The following is a 17,997-nucleotide window of genomic DNA, read 5'->3' as shown; positions in this document are numbered from 1 at the left end:
TGCCGAGACTCTGTCTCCCTCAGGGGTGACCAGCTGGGATATCTGGGCAGTCCTGACCTCCCCTGGCTCCTGGATTTCCTCCATCTGAACCATCACGTGTCTGCTGAGGCTGACTCTGTATCCAGCCCATGTGGGATGTGGGGGTCACAGCAGTGGGGAGGATAGGCTGGGTCTTTGAGACCTTCACAGGCAGTGGAAGTTGGGGTGGGGATGCTGGATGACACAGTGGTGGATTGGCCGGTGAGTGTCTTGGATGGGCAGGGAGCTGGAACCCTCAGAGAGGGCCTTGGAGGGCAGAGGATGCTGCTAAGTGTGAAGACCAGCACAGAGAATATCAGAGAGCAATCACATGGCAGGTGGCTAAGAGCAGGGCCCCTAGACTCAGATACCCTGGCTCCACATCCTGCCCAGCCCTCACCACCTGTGCAGCCCTGAGGAGCTCACTTCACCGCTCTGAGCCTTCACTTCCTCTCTTGCTGTATAACCTAGATGCCTGCGTTCTTCCCACATTTCCTGTGTATCCCTGAAAGTGCTTCTTTCTGTAGTTCCTGTCCTCAGGTTTCTTCTCTTTGGGACTTTTATCTCATCTCCTGTGTCTATCCCTTTCTCTCTGTTCCATCCCAGGCTTGGCATAGAACTCAGCCCCATTTTATTGATCTCCCTAAGAAAGATCACTCTCATGGTATAAGTGTACAAGGCCGACTTGACTGAAGGTTCTGGGAGAGAGAGTGGGTATATGTCACAGAAATACAGGTGAACGGGAAGTTGACTTTCCTGTTGTTAAACGTTCGCAGCCACTTTGTCACACTGCATGGCTGTCCGCTTCCTGGCTCTGCTTCTGGTCCCTCTGGGACGCTTCTTCTTTCTTTATCATGTCTTTTGAAAGCAGAAGTGGCTTCTCTCCATCATATGGGAAAATGGGGGATAGTAATACCTCGCAGAGTTGTGGCAGGTTAAGTAAGAAGATGCAGGTGACAGGCCGGGAGCAGTACCCGTGAAAGGACACACCTGGTGGTGGCACGAGTGGTGGTTGTTCTGTTGTGGCACAACACCCGACTCCAGCCCACAGTCGTGTGCTCCTGGGAACCCGAGGGATGCCTCAGGGGCAGCCAGGGCAGCAGAAAGCCTCAGAGCCCCATCTCTGCCTGTATCCCCCAGATGCAGGTCCCCAGGTCTCCCTGCCCGCCCCACCCTCTGCCTCCCAGGAACCCACCCCAGGCCCAGGTGTTGCAAGCATCCTTCTGAGGGTCCAGGCTCTGGCCAGCACCACCCTCTCCTCTTCCAGCTGCTGCCTGCCCAGCGGGCCAGGTCTTTGTGAACTGCAGCGACCTCCATGCTGACCCTGAGCTGAGCAGAGAGAGGACGTGTGAGCAGCAGCTGCTGAACCTAAGCGTGCCAGCCCGCGGGCCCTGCCTCTCAGGATGCGCCTGTCCTCAGGGGTATGTCTCCGTGTTGCCCTGGGTTTCTATCCCTGAAAGGCTGGCAGAACCAGGGACCACAGGGTGGAGTGAGGGGCAGAGAAAACCGCACACAGTCTTGCAGGGAGGCATTAGCCCAGGGCTGCCCAGGTACAGCATTATAACTAGTGAGGAATCTGAGAAAGAACAGGAGGGTGGGAAGCCAAGCCTGAGTGGTGTCTACCTCCCTCTGCTTTTCACCAATGTGTGGCCTTAGACAAGGAATGGGCCTCACTCCTCTGAGGCTCAGCTTTTCATCTGAAAAATGGGAATAATAATAATACCTGCTACCTCAAGAAATGGTTGTGAGAATTAAATGAGGTGCTGAAGAGGACACAATGGGTGGGTGCCGAGCCTGCCCTAGAGGTCTCATGGGCTGAAGACCATGAGAGGAAACCCATGTTTAGCTCTTAGCCTTCATCCCTGCAAATTTCTGACCATGTTTAGGGCTCAGGCCTCACCCAGTGGAAGCGGTCTCCCTCCTAGGTGTCTGAGATGCTGCCATCACAGCTGTGATGGGTTACCTGACTTTTATGGGTTGCCTCATGGGTGTTCTGCTTGCCAAGGTGACTGCAAGGGCCCAGCGCCTCACTCTGCCCACTCCTGATGCTCGTCTAGGCTGAGAAGATGGCTGGTTGCCTCATCTCATGACTTGGCAGCATGGGGCTGCGTCCTTCCACCTGTGCAGAGCTCAGTGCTCAGCTGGGAGTCCCAGGCCAGGCCTGGCAGCCAGAGAAAGTGAGAAGAGGATCAGGGCTTCTAGTGTGCAGAGGGGAGGGAACATTCAGCTGGAGTTTTGCTATTTATAAAACACTTTGGTATAATGATGTCTTTCAATCTCAGAGCATCCTTGGGAGAAAGGAGGGGGAGGATCATTTTTCCAATTTTGCAGATGAGGAATTTGAGGCCAAGGGTTGGATGGAGGGAAGTGGTCTGCCCAAAGATCCATGACCTGAATCCAACTCTGCTTAGTCCAAACCCTACCCTTCAGTTAGAGCATGCTGGCTCTGGGAGGCCTGGGGTCTAGTCCCCTTCACAGAGGTCATGATATAGGTCATGAGCCTGCCCTTTCCCAGACAAAGGCATCCACCAGGGACCCCTGTGAGGTCTGGAGAACTCGCACAGGATCCTAGACCTGAGACTCTGCATTTCTATTAATAACAAGCTCCCACGAGGTGCCAATGTTGCAGGTCTGGGGACCATACGTTGAAGAGCAAGCCTCTAAAGCAATGCCTGACATTAGGGATTAGTTTAACTCAAAAGATCCTGAAACCAGAGTGGGGTTCCCTTTTCAATCCCCAGGCTGTGAAGGGTAGGCTAGGATGTGAAGGTTTCCAAGGGCTGGGTGACCTTTGACAAGTGACATGACCACTTGGGCAACAGTCTTCTTGCCTGTGAGGCCCCACTGCTGTTTGCAGGATTAGTCTGAACGGACAGTACCTGAATCCTCTTCCTCTGCTCCAAGCCTCTCAAAGTTCAATGCATGCCCTGGTGCTGTGCCAAGAGCATCCACAGTCCAGAGGGCTTAGTGTTTGTCACTAGCTATGTGATCTTGGAAAAGTCACTTAATGTTTATGAGCCTGAGTTTGGTCATTCTGTGACTTGAGGGCAGTTAACACCCACCGTGCAGGACTCTAGTGAGATCTGATGAAGACAACAGCTGTGAGGAGCTGCTCGCACTAAGTTCTCCAGAGAACCTTGTCCTCTTCCCCTTGTTAGTGTTGAACCCCTATCAGCTCCTGGCATCTTTGCTGTAGTGACTCATGCTCTGCGCTAAATGCCCTCTGAGGAGTTTCCACACTCCACAGGGGCTTGTCAAAGGGAAATTGCTACAGTCTCAACTGTAAAGGAAGGACAGGCACTTCCTGGCATCATGGAACATTCTCCTGGGAGCTGGGATAGGGCTCCCAGTGATAAGTAACAACCTCTGCCTGGGCCCCTCTGGGTCCCTGGTCCCCCTGCCACCCTCCTAGTGTTTCGTAGAATCTCTGGGTGTGTGTATTGCTCCTGGGCTCCTGCAGGCATCTGGCGCTCTCTGTGCTGCTCCCAATTCTTCTGCATCTTGATGCTGAGCCAAGGGCTCTGGGGTCACAAGGCAATGTAGCACAGTGGTTAGGAGCATGGACTCTGGAGTCAGGCTTGTGTCCTGATTCCACCTCTTACTGGGTGGGCCAATTAACTTCCCTGAGGTTCAGTTTCCTCATCTGGAAAATGGCACAGAGTAAGCACTCTATGGCACCCCACTCCTGTACTCTTGCCTGGAAAATCCCGTGGATGGAGGAGCCCAGTAGGCTGCAGTCCATGGGGTTGCTCAGAGTCGGACAGGACTGAGCTACTTCACTTTCACTTTTTGCCTTCATGCATTGGAGAAGGAAATGGCAACCCACTCCAGTATTCTTGCCTGGAGAATCCCAGGGACAGGGGAGCCTGGTGGGCTGCCGTCTATGGGGTCGCACAGAGTCGGACACGACTGAAGCGACTTAGCAGCAGCAAGCACTCTATGTGAGTGATAGCATTGTCTTCCTTTACTTGGATTCTATGCATTTGCAAATGCCCCTGAGGAGAGACTCCCTTAGCAGTTAAGGAGAAAGAGCTCCACAAACTGAGGCCCAGAGCTCCTCCCTGCATATTCCTGTCTGTGGTGGGCACACAGAAGGTGCTAAGGATACACGCAGGTCTGCAAAAGCCCAAGAGGGAGCCGTGGATGGTGGGTGGCAAGGAAGGGCCTGAGGGTGAAGATGGAAGGTGATGAGCCGTCCATCACTGGTGTCTGATTCAATTATGGGGAAAGGAAGGACAAGAAACCAATATTTATCGTGTATCTACCAAGTGCTAGGCAGTGTGCCCAGGTCTATAATTAAATTCTCTTGATGACCTTCGGAGGAAGGTGTCATTATCCCCTTTTTACCTGTGAGAAAAACGGAGACTTAGAAAGGTTAAATGGCCTCAGGTAGAACATAACCACATGCTTTTTTATTTTTTCCTCTAGCAACCACAATGAAATGTTGGTAATGGAGTTTAAAAAAATGTATACATCACCAGGGACAAAGGGAACGAGAATGGGGTGACAGTGGCATGAGATAGGCCAATAGTTTTTGAAGAAGGAACCAGGGTGGCTACGTAGAAACTGACCCTGCAGAGCAGAGGTTGACGCTGATGCTTGTAGAGGGGAAGGCCAAGGAGAAGCAGGCTACCCGGTGTTGGCAGCTTCAGGAACAGGACGCTCCAGGCATCTCAGAAGAGCCGGTGGTGGGAGCAAGACAGTGGGATAAGTGGCAAGTCTGTGTAAGGAGCAGTTAAATGCCCAGATTCCCTTACCCCATCCAGCAGGAGAAAGACAGTAAGAATTTCTAGAAAAGTCAAATCAGAGACTTTGATCCTGGGGACAGAGGCAGGGATGAGATGCAGAGGGACGACAGGGAGATGAGTGAAAGCCAACTGGGGCCCAGCCCACTTCCCCCGCTTGGTTCCTGGGATGGTGACATCAAAGTTTTTGCCTCCCAGGTCAGAAAGGGAAGAGGATTCTAATCCTGAAAATTGGCTGGGCAAAAAAAAAAAAAAAAAAAAATTCCTCCAGAAACTGACATTTTGGGGCATCCTCAACAAAATGATGACCCCCTGGCTTAAATATGGAGCTTCCAATCAATATATACGTAAAACACACAGATCGTAAGCATATAGTTTGCTGTGCATGTGTGCTTGGTCGCTTCAGTTGTGTCCGACTTTGCGACCCTGTGGACTGCAGCCCTCCAGGCTCCTCCACCCATAGGATTCTCCAGGCAAGAATACCGGAGTGGGTTGCCATTTCCTTCTCCAGGGGATCTTCCCAACCCAGGGATCTAATGCCGCTGCATCTGTTGTGTCTCTTTGCATTGGCAGGCAGGTTCTTTTTTTCTATTTAATATAAATTTATTTATTTTAATTGGAGACTAATTACTTTACAATATCGTATTGGTTTTGCCATACATCAACATGAATCCGCCACGGGTATACACATGTTCCCCATCCTGAACCCCCCTCCCACCTCCCTCCCCGTACCATCCCTCTGGGTCATCCCAGTGCACCAGCCCCAAGCATCCTGTATCATGCATCCAACCTGGACTGGCGATTCGTTTCTTATATGATATTATACATGTCTCAGTGCCATTCTCCCAAATCATACCCCCCCTCCCTCTCCCACAGAGTCCAGGTTCTTTACCACCAGTGCCCCCTGGGAAGCCCCATACAGTTTGCTGAGCTTTGACAAATTTATACCCTCTTGTAACCCACACCTCCATCAAGATATAGAACGCTTCTTCCCCCTCAAAAAATTTATTGTGCCCTATGTCTTTTCCCAGTTGGTATCTCCCCGTACTCCTTCACCATAGTTCTTTATTTTTGGCATAAATAGGCTCTACCTGTTCTAGAACGTCATGAAAATAGAGTCATACAGTATCTACCCTTTGATGTCTGACTTCTCCTTAGCATATGTCTTTGACTGATCCATTGTTGCATTTCCCAGTCGTTTGCTTCTTTTTATTGCTCAGTAGTATTCCATTGTATGAATATATTATAATTAAATCATCCACTCAAATGTTGATACATATTTAGGTTATTTGCAGTTTGGGCTATTTTAAATAAGGTTGCTTTCTCTTGGAAGAGCACTTCAGTGTGGAATGAGTGGAAGGGTAGATGTACATTTCACTATGTAAAAAATTGCCAAACTATTTTCCAAAGAATTTGTACTATTTCACGCTCTCATCGTGTGAGAGTTCTGGCTGCTCTATATCCTCACTAACACTCGATATTTTCAGGCTCTCTCATTTTTGTTATTTTAGTGAGAACATAGTCAAATAACATTATGGTTTTAATTTGTATTTCCCTAGTGACTAGTGAGGAGTACTTTTTCATGTATTGTTTGGTCATTTGCATATCTTCATTTGTAAAGTGTCCAGTTAAGTCTTTTGCTCACTTTTTATTTAGCTGATTTTTTAAAAAATTGAGTTGCAGAAGTTCTTTATATATTCTGGATGAAAGTCCTTTCTCGGATATATGTATAACAAGTATTTTCTCCTAGTCTGTGGTTTGCCTGTTCATTTATTTAAAAAGTCTTAATATGTCCAAACAGTTCTGATGAGCAGAAGTTTAAAATGTTGGTGATATCTACCTTGGCAATTTTTTCCTTATGATGCTGTCTGTGTTCTAAGACATCTTTGCCACAATACCAAAGATATTCTTCTATATACCCTCTAGGAGCTTTATAAATTTTGCTTTTACATTTGGATCTATAGTTGATCTAAAATTATTGTATTTTGGTATCTGCTATAAAATGGAGTCACTTCATTGTATTTTTTTCTGATGGATATCCAGTGGTTCTAGTCCCATTTAAGAAGGATTTTCCCTGTTGAATTGTTTTGGCACTTAAAAAAAAAAATCAATTGACTGTATAAATGTGGGTCTATTTCAGGACTCTTTCTTCTGTTTCATTGATCTATTTGTCTATCCTTAGGCCAATATCACTCTGTCTTGATTTCTGAAGGTTTATAGTAAGTCCTGAAATCAGAAGTTGATAGTGCCCTGACTTTGTTCCTTTTCAAAGTTTTTTGGACACTTCTAGGTTTTTGAATTTCCATGTAAATTTATGATAAACTTGTCAGTTTATACAAAATGGCCATTGGAATTTTGATTGGGATTGTGCTGCACCTATAGATCAGTTTGGGAGAACTGACGTCTTCATACTAGTGGGTCCTCTAATCTGCAAGTAGGTCACCATTGTTCCACTTCCTGGGCCTTCTTTAATTTCTCTCAGCAGTGTTTCCTAGTTTTCACCCAGAGGTTTACACATTTGTCATTGAATTATTTATAGATATTTAGTGTTTTTGCTGTTCATCCCATAGAAGTTGTCAAATTTATAGGCACGTCAATGATAATTTTTTTTTGCCTGTTTGTTCTATCATTAATGGAGAAGAATGTTAAAATCTCCAACTATAATTGTGCTTTTGTCTTTTTTCTCCTTCAGTTCTGTGAGTTTTTGCTTTTGTTTTTGAAGCTCTGATATTTGGTACATACCCATTTAAGATTCTTATGTTCTGCTGATAAACCGATCTTTTAAAAATTAATTTATTTATTTTAATTGGAGGCTAATTACTTTACAATATTGTGGTGATTTTTGCCATACAGCGACATGCTTATTTTTTTTTTTTAATTATTTATTTATTTGGCTATGCCAGGACATGTTGTGGACATGGGATCTTCGATCTTCGTTGCTGCATGTGGGAGTCTTTTTTTCTTTTTCTTTTTTTTTTTTTATGTTGCAGCATATGGGATTTAGTTCCCTGCCCAGGGATCAAACCCAGGCCCCCTGCATTGGAAGTGCAGTCTTAGCCACAGGACCACCAGGGAAATCTCTGACTGTTATTATTATGAAATATCCCTTTTTATTAGAGTTAATGTTATTTGTCTTGAAGTATACTTTGTGTAAGTTTAATATAGCCACTCTGTCTCTCTTGTAACTAGTGCTTACATGGTATCTTTTCCTATCTGCTTTTCATTTATTTGTGCTATTATATTAATATTTCAACTATATCTTTAGGAAACAGAGTACAGTTGAGTCTTGCTTTTTTAGCCAGTGTTACAGTTTTTCCCTTGTGATTAGACAGTTTATGCATTTGCCTTTAATAATTGGGTTGAATTTAACATTACAATCTTATTTGTTATTTGTCTTTGTTTTTTCTTCTTTTCTTTCTTATTTGGGTTAAGTAACTTTAGTCTCCTATTTTTTCTCCTTTATTTCATTTAAAATATATAGATTAGTATTTTTAATCTATATATTTTTTAATTTATTATTTTTTTGGCTGCACTGCATGATATGTGGAATCTTAGTTCCCCAACCAGGGATCCAACCTACGCCTTCTGCATTGAAAGTGCAGAGTCTTAACTATTGGACTGCCAGGGACGTTCCTATATCCTGATATTTTTTGTTTTATTTTTGTAGTTCTCTAAAGATTACAATATGTATCTTTCATTTATCACCATCTACTATGAATTAATGTTTTCCCACTTTATGTAGACTACTTGCAACAGCCTGCTTTCATTTACTTCCTTCTTGTCCTTTTTATTGTTATTATCATACATTTTACTTCTACCTGTGTTAGAAACCCCACAATTAATTGACATTAAGTGAAAGTGAAAGTTACTCAGTCGTGTCTGACTCTTTGTGACCCCATGGACTATACAGTCCCTGGAATTCTCCAGGCCAGAATACTGTGGTGTAGCTTTCCCTTCTCCAGGAGATCTTCCCAACCCAGGGATCAAACCCAGGTCTCCCACATTGCAGGCGGATTCTTTACCAGCTGAGTCACAAGGGCAGACCAACTCATGTCCACTTGACATTAATCTTGCTCTAAATGCTCAGTTATCTCTTAAAGAAATTAAGAAATAATTTTTAAAAATGTTTACCACCATATTTTCCACTTTTGGAGTTGTTCATTCCTTCAGGTGGATCTGAGTTTCCATCTTCCTGAAAAATTCCCTTTCACATTTCTTTCCAGTGCAAGTCTCCTAGTTACTCCATGAGCCACCTGCGTAGAAGGGTCCATGCCCATGCCCATGGTGTGTTCATTAGTGTACAGCTAGTGTCCATGGGACAGCTGGCATCTAGCCTGGCCGGGGGGGTGTGGCTGGTAGAGCTGAGCCTTGCTTCCCGATGGATGGCAGAGACTTCTGACCTGGGCCAAGCCTCCTCTCATGTTCCAGTTGCTGAGGTAGCTCTGAACCTCACTGGGCAGGAGCAGGATGGTGGTAGGTACATGTTCACTGTCTTCCAGGGTAAATGCTGAGAAGCCATCCCAGGGCATCCATGTGGCCACAAGGTCGTCCACAGGTGGCAGAGATGGAAGGGTGCTCTCCTGACCATCTGCCCACTGTGTCCTTACAGCCTGCTCAGACGTGGGGATGCCTGCTTTCTGCCAGAGGAGTGCCCATGCACTTGGAAAGGGAAGGAGTACTACCCTGGGGACCAGGTCATGTCTCCCTGCCATTCCTGGTAAGTGAGGGCCCCATCCAGGCTCTACTTGTTGTTGGGGCTGAGAGTGGATATGGGATGTGTGATTGTGAGTACAGTCTAGCATTCCCCCTTCAACCATGTTCATATTTATCTTGTGTGATTGTGTGCTCCGTAGGGGTTTGTGTATATATACAAATATGCATAGAAAGAATTTGAGGAAATGTTTCTGTGACTATAAATATCAATGTGAGTTTGTTCATACGTGTATATGAATGTGTGTGCGTGTGTATTTGTAACCGTGATGATGTGTTTGTGTATTTATATGGATGTGTGTCAGTACATGTTCAAAATGCATAGACTGCACATGTGAGTGTATATGCACATTCATGTGCATGAAAAAAATGGACATTCAGATCATGTTATTCCCATGATGAAATCCTCTGAGCACTCCCTCTCTCACTGCTAGCAAAGCTACTATTCTTACAGTGGTCTTCTAGGACCTACGGGATCGGAATCTCTGTTACCTCCCCAAGTTCCTCCTCTCCTCCTACTCTCTCTATTCTAGCCATGTTGTCTTCCAGAATGTTCTTCAGGACCTTTGCAAAAGCTGTACCCTCTGCCCAGAACACTGTTTTTCCAAATATCCATATACATAATTTTCTCACACCCATTAAATCTCTGCTCACCTGTCCTTCTGTCCATCTTATTTAAAATTGCAACCCACCCCCACACACATTCCCAGTCCTTATCTTGTTCCTTTCCCCACATAGTACTCATTACCTTCTAACTATTACCTACTTGGGGCTTCCCAGGTAGCTCAGCAGTAAAATAATCCATTTGCAATGCAGGAGATGCAGGCTTGATCCCTGGGTTGGGAAGATCCTCTGGAGGAGGATATGATACCCCACTCCAGCGTTCTTGCCTGGAAAATTTCATGGACAGAGAAGCCTGGTGGGCTACAGTGCATGGGGCCACAAAGAGTCGGACACAACTGAACAACTGTGCACACACACACACGTTACCTACTCATGCTTACTTATTATGTTTTATTATTTAGTGTGTATCTTCCTCCTTTAGAATACAAGCTTCACAAAGGCAGAAGATTTTTTGCTGTTTTGTTCACTGATGTAGCTCAGACTCCTAGAATAATGCCTGGGATATGGGAGATGCTTATTACTTGTTGAATGAATGAATGATTGAAGTGGCAAAGAGAGTGTGGATATTGGAGTTGAATCGATCTTGGGTCAGTCTTGGCTCTGTTATTGATTGATTTAACCTTCTGAACCCCAGTGTCTCTTGCATAAAATGGGGACCCACCCTTGTATCCTTTGGGCCTTTGTTGGAGGTTGATGATTGTTGACACTCAGCCCAGGGGTACACAGTGGGTACTCGATGGGCAGTGGCCCCACTGTGGGTGCTCAGGGTGGGGGCGGGGCACACCCTGTGAGGGGTCTGGGCGCGTGTGTTTCAGCGTGTGCCAGCGCGGCTCATTCCAGTGCACCCTCCACCCCTGTGCCTCCACCTGCACAGCCTATGGTGACCGGCATTACCGCACGTTTGATGGGCTCCCATTTGACTTCGTGGGGGCGTGCAAAGTGCACCTGGTCAAGGTGAGCACCTGCGTATGTCTGCACAGTTGGCTCCATGGGTCCCCAGAGCAGCTGATGCATAATTGGATGGTTGGGGCGGGAGGATCTAAGCCCTGGTGTTTGGCAATTCAGAGCCTCAAAGAGGTGCTGAGGAGCAAGATCAGGGCTGGACAGAGCCCACCAGTTATAAATACCCCAATGCCTGTCCACTCACCATTATAACCTTCTTGGGTGCCAATGGGTTTATAGTAAAAACGAATACTTTCTGGGCTCTCATTAGATGCTGGGTGGTCTACCAAGCCATTTTAAAGCATTATTTCACTTAATTCTTACAGCAACCCTAAATGACAGAGTTTATTGAGCCCGTGTTAGGGATGGAGCAAATTGGGCTGAGGAAAGTTGGCATCTCACCCAGGTCGCACACAGTCAGTGACAGAATTGGGGTCAAGCTGGAACCAAGAAATCTGACTGGAGAGTTGGTGTGTAAAGGAGTCATGTGTTAAAGCCACCAGCTCACGCAGAGGAAAAGGAATGGTGATGTAGGAGAGCATCTTAAAGGCAGGATCCCCTCCAGGAGGAGAAGAGGGTACCAACAGGGCAGGTGGGAGAGGCCTCAGGCCCTTTGGCTAGGGGCCTGTCCATCTCATCAAATAATAGTAATAGTAATACCTTTTATGGGCTCCCCTTGTGGCTCAGCTGGTAAAGAATCCGCCTGCAATGTGGGAGACCTGGGTTTGATCCCTGGGTTGGGAAGATCCCCTGGAAAAGGGAAAGGCTACCCATTCCAGTATTCTGACCTAGAGAATTCTATGGACTGTATAGTCCATGGGTCAGAAAGAGTCAGACACGACTGAGCGACTTTCACTTTCACTTTCAATACTTCTTATGAAATAAGCCCTATCTATGGCGCAGGCACTGTGCTGGGGTTTTTCATATCATTTAAATGATTCCACAAGACAAAGGTGATAGGTCTTGTTTTATTTTATTTGTTAAATCTCAAAGGCTTTGCATGCTCTTCGCTCACATTTAAAACAATGGAGAGGCATATATTAAAAACGAATATCCCTCTTTGCATCTCTTCTGTTCCTGTTGCCTGCTGAATAAGTGCTCATAACAGACAGGAGTGAATCCTGCAGGAACATGAGCAGGATTCCGCAATCTGCTTTCATCACTTGATAGTATACTTTGGACATTTTCTCACATGGTTGGTAAATTTCTCTTCTTTCTGTAGAATTCCACAGAAAGGATGTGCTCTAGTTTGTTTTATTATCCACCAGTATTTAATTACTCAATGAATACTTGTGTAGATGTGTCCCTAGACTCTTAGAAGTAGAATTTCTATAAAAGTTATCCCTTTAGAATGTTGTCTGGTGCGGCTGCTGCTGCTAAGTTGCTTCAGTAGTGTCTTACTCTGTGCGACCCCATAGACGGCAGCCCACCAGGCTCCCCTGTCCCTGGGATTCTCCAGGCAAGAACACTGGAGTGGGTTGCCATTTCCTTCTCCAATGCATGAAAGTGAAAAAGTAAAGTGAAGTCGTTCAGTCGTGTCTGACTCTTCGCGACCCCATGGACTGCAGCCCACCAGGCCCCTCCATCCATGGGATTTTCCAGGCAAGAGTACTGGAGTGGGGTGCCATCGCCTTCTCCGTGTATGGAGCAGATTGCCCTCCAAAAAGGCTTACACTACCATCATCAGTGTCTGTAAGACAGTGCTCCTTCCCTCACACTCCCGTCAGCACCAGTCGTCCCTATTATATATTCATTCATCAAACACTTTTTAGAGAGTCCCTACATACACCAGGCACCCAAAACAAAACTAAGCTTCGGAGAACTGAAGTAAGTTGCCCAAAGTCACACCACTCATATGAAGCAGGAGTGGGTTGAAAACCTCTTCAGAGTCTGCATCCTTCTACCCCGTGCCTCTCAACAAAATCTCTTCTTGCCCTGGTTTATTGCGCTAACTTATTTCTCCCCAGAGCACATCGGATTTCAGCTTCTCTGTGATTGTAGAAAATGTAAACTGCTACAGCTCTGGCATCATCTGCAGGAAATTTATTTCCATCAACGTGGGGAACTCACTCATTATCTTCGACGACGACTCAGGAAATCCCGTAAGGCCTGGTGCAGGGAAGGTTGTATGGACAGTTTGCTGGTTGAAAGCGGGCAGAAGAGGGTTAAGGACTGGCTTCCTTATCACAGCTCTTTCTCTTGGAGCCATTGAGTGATCAGCCCAGATTGAGTTCCTTGGTCATGGCCAGGGACCCAGAGGTCACTGTCAGGACATGAGGGAAGCAGAGGAATTGGTGAACTCCTGAGGCTGGGCAGTGACTTGTTGCCAGGCCCAGCTGACCCAGCTGCTGGGGGATGCTCTGGCTTCAAGAATGCCCATCTCTGTCCCCCTAGAGCCCGGAGAGCTTCCTGGACGAGAAGCAGCAGGTCCACACATGGCGGGCAGGGTTTTTCACGCTGGTGCATTTCCCACGGGAGCACATCACGCTCTTATGGGACCAGAGAACCACAGTGCACGTCCAGGCTGGGCCACAGTGGCAGGTAGTCACGTGAGCAGTGACCCTCATCAGTGCTGTGCTCCTCTTAGAGCCAAGGAGCCCCTGGGTGTCCTTGCATGAGCTGTACCCTCGCCAAAAAGCCAGGAGCATCATACCTCTGTCCTCTCTGCCCCACCCTTCCCTGGGCCCCTTCTCTGACTCTCCTATCTCTCTGCACTCTGTGACCCCAGCAGCTGTTTCTAGGCCCATGACAGACTCGTAGACTTATGGCCACCTTCGCACCCCCCAACCCCGCCTGTGGTTCACCCTGGGAATGCCTGAGACTGATCATTCTCTCTTCTTTCAGGGCCAGCTGGCAGGACTCTGTGGGAACTTTGACTTAAAGACTGTCAACGAGATGAGGACCCCAGAGAACTTAGAATTAACTAACCCCCAGGAGTTTGGTGGCAGTTGGGCTGCAGTTGAGGTAAAGCCTCTCCAAGCTGGCTCACTCCCCTCACCCAGATGGACCCTAGTCAGCACTGAGAGAACCTGGCCACAGGTCAGGGCAGAAGGACATCGGTGCAAGGCTGCTCCCACAACCCACTGTCAGCCTCTGACCTGGCATCCTCAGCCCTGTGGCCTGAGGACATGCACCGTCATCCCATCTCACAAGTCAGTCCCTGGACCAAGACCTGGTGGGAGAGCTGAGGCTGGGAAGGAGACAGAGTCCTTGCCCTAGGAGAGGTGACCACCCAGTAGGGAAGATGAGGCTTATGGAAGCAGGACCATTTTTTCCATCTCTGTGCCAATAGGTCTAGCACAGAGGAGAGACCAAGAGAGATCTACATGGGTTGAGGCAATCAGAGAAGACTTCCTGAAGGTGTCGGGACTAGTGTGGTACTTAAAGGATAGATCATATTTGGATGGCTGAATGTATCCGAGAAGACCTCTGAGAGGGTGGACAATATTATCAGAGGTAGAAATTATATATGTCTCTGAGGTTTGGAAGATGTCTGACTGAGGCTGCCAAGCTGTGAGCGGTGAGGGGACACAGCACTGAACTGAAAGCAATAGACCTGGGTTCTTGTCTTAGACCATCCAGGGACTTGCTTGGCGACCTTGAATAAGCCCCAGCTTCTCTGTGATCTTCTGTGAAGTGAAGGAGCTGGAAGAGGAATGGTGGATAGGTTTTACCTCGTGTGACAAACCTGATCAGTCAGATGAGGCTGCCTGGGAAGCCATGTTGGGAAGTGCCAACACTGTGTCAGGTTCATCTGGAAGAACTGCGATTGATTAGTTATGTCTGTCATGGATGCTGCATTAGAGAGTGGTGACGCGAGTGTTACACATTTGCCTTTCCTGGACTGAGTGATCTTCCGTTCCTGATTCTCTGTTGGAGAGTAGATAGAGAGAAGCCTGTATAGACTGGAGTTAGGGGAGCAGTTAGTCATGGCATGGAGCTCAGTGAAATCCTGAGGTGGGACAAATCTTTTCTCAAAGCCTCAAAAAAGTGTGTTTTTAACAGAGAAGCTGAATGGGTGATTAACTTTCATTACTTCCTTCCTTTTACCCACCCCCTAATGTTATTTCTCTCTCAGTAATTCCTATGGGCATACTCTGGGGGGCTCAAGTGACAATGTAGGCCCAAGGATGGAGGCTCAGCAGACATCAGGGTGATCTGTATTCGTCCCCTCTAGCAGGATAACAACATAACTATAGACTTAGCAGCATCCTGTCACACACACGGATTATCTCACAGTTTCTGTGGGTCAGGAATCACGGTTCAGACTCGGTTCTCTGCATACAGTATCACAGGCTGCAAGTCAAGGTGCCAGCCAGGGCTGGGCTCTCATCTGAAGGTGCCCCTGGAGAGGGATCTCCTTTTCCAGCCACTCTTGTGGCTGTTGACAGCATCTGAGAGAACTGAGAACTTTCATTTTTTTGCACACTGTTGGCCCAGGATGACCCTCAGCTCCTAGAGAACACCCACAATTCCTGCCATGTGCCATTCACAGTCAGCAAGAGAGGGACTCCAGCCAGATGGGCCCTGCAGGCTTACGTAACATGATCATATGCAGTCACTGACACATAACCACATCCACGCGTCACCTTTCCCATCTCCTGTTGGCTTGTCAGTTTGGTCCCTCCCACATTCAAGGGCAGGGGATTATCCAAGGACATGAACACAGGAGGCCAGCCTCAAGGGAGCCGCTCCAGGAGTCCCTCCACCACATCAGGCAGCGGGTGTGTGAGGGGTCAGGAGATCAACCATGCTGCCTTTGCCCCCTCAGTGCCCAGACACCCTTGACCCCCGAGACACTTGTGTCCTGAATCCTCTCCGAGAACCCTTTGCCAAGAAGGAATGCAGTGTCCTGCTCAGCGAGGTGTTTGAGACCTGCCACCCTGTGGTGAGTGGATGCCGGGCTTTGCTGCTCCTGAGATCCCCCCCCACCCCACCGCCACCTCCCTGGAGTCCCTTCTGCCCTGAAACCCTCTGCTGTGCCTTGATCTAGAGGGGAGACTCACCTCTGCCATTCCCCTGCCTCTGGCCTTTTCAGATGACTCTGTCCTGTTTCCTCGGATGACCCAGGACAGACCGACAGTCAAACAGCTTCTGTGCCCTTTACAAGCCTTTCTCCTTATGTCTCTTCCTCCCTATCAGGCTGTTCTTCTGAATGGTGAACACAGACCCCTCACGCTGCAGCAGCAGCCCTCAGTGGAGACAGAAGAGAGCTGGTGCTCAGCTCTGCACAGGCCCCTCGGGGGCCTCGAAGGCTGCTCTCAGACCTGTCTTGACTGTCTCTGGCCCTGGCTGGGGGTTCACACCCCATGTCTGTTTCTCAGCCACACCCTGAAGCCCTGGATCCTATAGCCTAGGCCCAGAAAGGAGAGAGCTTAGTTCTCAAAAGCTGGGTCTGCCCGGTCCACGGAGTTAACATTTCCCTCTGAGCTGCCTGCCTTCTGCCCTCACCCAACACTGGCAGCACACACCATCCTTCACGCTTGTGCTGCTCCCTGGGGCTGAGTGGCATCAGCCCAGAAGCTGAAGGGCTAACATTTAGGGCCTGTCCTCTGACCTCTGACTTCTGATCTCCTCCAGGTTGACGTCAGTTGGTTTTACTCCAACTGCCTGACAGACACGTGTGGGTGCAGCCGGGGTGGTGACTGTGAGTGCTTCTGTGCCAGCGTGTCCGCCTATGCCCACCAGTGCTGCCAGCACGGGGTGGCCGTCGACTGGAGGACCCCGCGCCTCTGCCGTGAGTGTCCAGACCCATCATCTGAGGGGGACAGTGGTGCCCCTTCTGTGGGCAGGCCTGTGGGGTCCCATCACTCTAGTGAGCATCTATGGAGTACTTACCATGTGCCAGGCATCAGCATGGCTTGTGTGTATAATTAATCGAATTATCAAGTACCCAGGTGGCTCTAGTGGTAAAGAACCCGCCTGCCAATGCAGGAGACATAAGAGATGCAAGTTCAGTTCTGGGTCCAGAAGATCCCCTGGAGAAGGGAATGGCTACTCACTCCAGTATCCCTGCCTGGAGAATCCCGTGGACAGAGGAGCCTGGTGGGTTATACTCCAAAGGGTGGCAAAGGGTCAGACACGACTGAAACAACTTAGCACACATGTACCCTGTGAAGCAGGACTGTTTATTCCTGTTTTACAGTTGGAGAAATGGGTTAGCGAGAGAGAGAGATTCAGGAACATGCTCAAGGTCACAGAGGTTGGTGGAGGAGCCAGGGCTCATCTCCACATGGTCTGGGTGCAAACCCAGGACTGTGCTCCTGACCAGTTCACCAGATAAGTCAGGAGCCCTGGGTTCCAGACTCAGAGCTGCAAGCTGTGTGACCTCAAACTAGTTCTCCAACCTCTCTGGGGCTCAATTTTTTATCTGAAAAATAGGAATAGACCTGTCCCACAAGGTTTATTGCGGGGGTCAAAGGAGATAGTGAGTGTGAAAGCCCCTGTCAGCTGAGACACATAAGGCCCATCAGAGACACAAGAGAGCAGTGTGTTTTCACCATTGGTGGTCTACAGAATGCTTTTGGTTGCACACTCCTATCAAGTAAAAACATGCACATGCTCACACACACACATACATATATATACATGGGTTCAGTTCAGTTCAGTCACTCAGTTGTGTCCGACTCTTTGCAACCCCGTGAATCGCAGCACGCCCCATGAATCCATCACCAACTCCTGGAGTCCACCCAAACTCATGTCCATTGAGTCAGTGATGCCATCCAACCATCTCATCATCTGTCGTCCCCTTCTCCTCCTGCCTTCAATCTTTCCCTACATCAGGGTCTTTTCAAATGAGTCAGCTCTTCACATCAGGTGGCCAAAATATTGGAGTTTTGGCTTCAAATCAGTCCTTCCAATGAACACCCAGGACTGATCTCCTTTAGGATGGACTGGTTGGATCTTCTTGCAGTCCAAGGGACTCTCGAGAGTCTTCTCCAACACCACAGTTCAAAAG

The 17,997-nt window shown here is 48.0% G+C and overlaps 1 protein-coding gene across 1 annotated transcript in view; it reads left to right on the top strand.

Moving 5' to 3' along the window:
* OTOG (otogelin) overlaps window positions 1–17,997 on the top strand; it is an 86,394-nt gene that overhangs the window by 23,640 nt on the left and 44,757 nt on the right. Inside the window, exons 23-30 of the mRNA XM_010830664.1 lie at window positions 1,286–1,439; window positions 9,373–9,480; window positions 10,913–11,051; window positions 13,007–13,141; window positions 13,434–13,580; window positions 13,884–14,003; window positions 15,811–15,927; window positions 16,620–16,776. Coding sequence (XP_010828966.1) covers window positions 1,286–1,439; window positions 9,373–9,480; window positions 10,913–11,051; window positions 13,007–13,141; window positions 13,434–13,580; window positions 13,884–14,003; window positions 15,811–15,927; window positions 16,620–16,776 — 1,077 coding nt within the window. The remainder of the gene's footprint in view (window positions 1–1,285; window positions 1,440–9,372; window positions 9,481–10,912; window positions 11,052–13,006; window positions 13,142–13,433; window positions 13,581–13,883; window positions 14,004–15,810; window positions 15,928–16,619; window positions 16,777–17,997) is intronic.

The sequence above is a fragment of the Bison bison genome, unplaced genomic scaffold, assembly GCF_000754665.1.
Source record: "Bison bison bison isolate TAMUID 2011002044 unplaced genomic scaffold, Bison_UMD1.0 scf7180017864518, whole genome shotgun sequence".
Classification (NCBI taxonomy): Eukaryota; Metazoa; Chordata; class Mammalia; order Artiodactyla; family Bovidae; genus Bison; species Bison bison.
The sequence above is the reverse complement of the archived record's forward strand: the minus strand, read 5'-3'. Positions and strand labels throughout refer to the sequence as shown.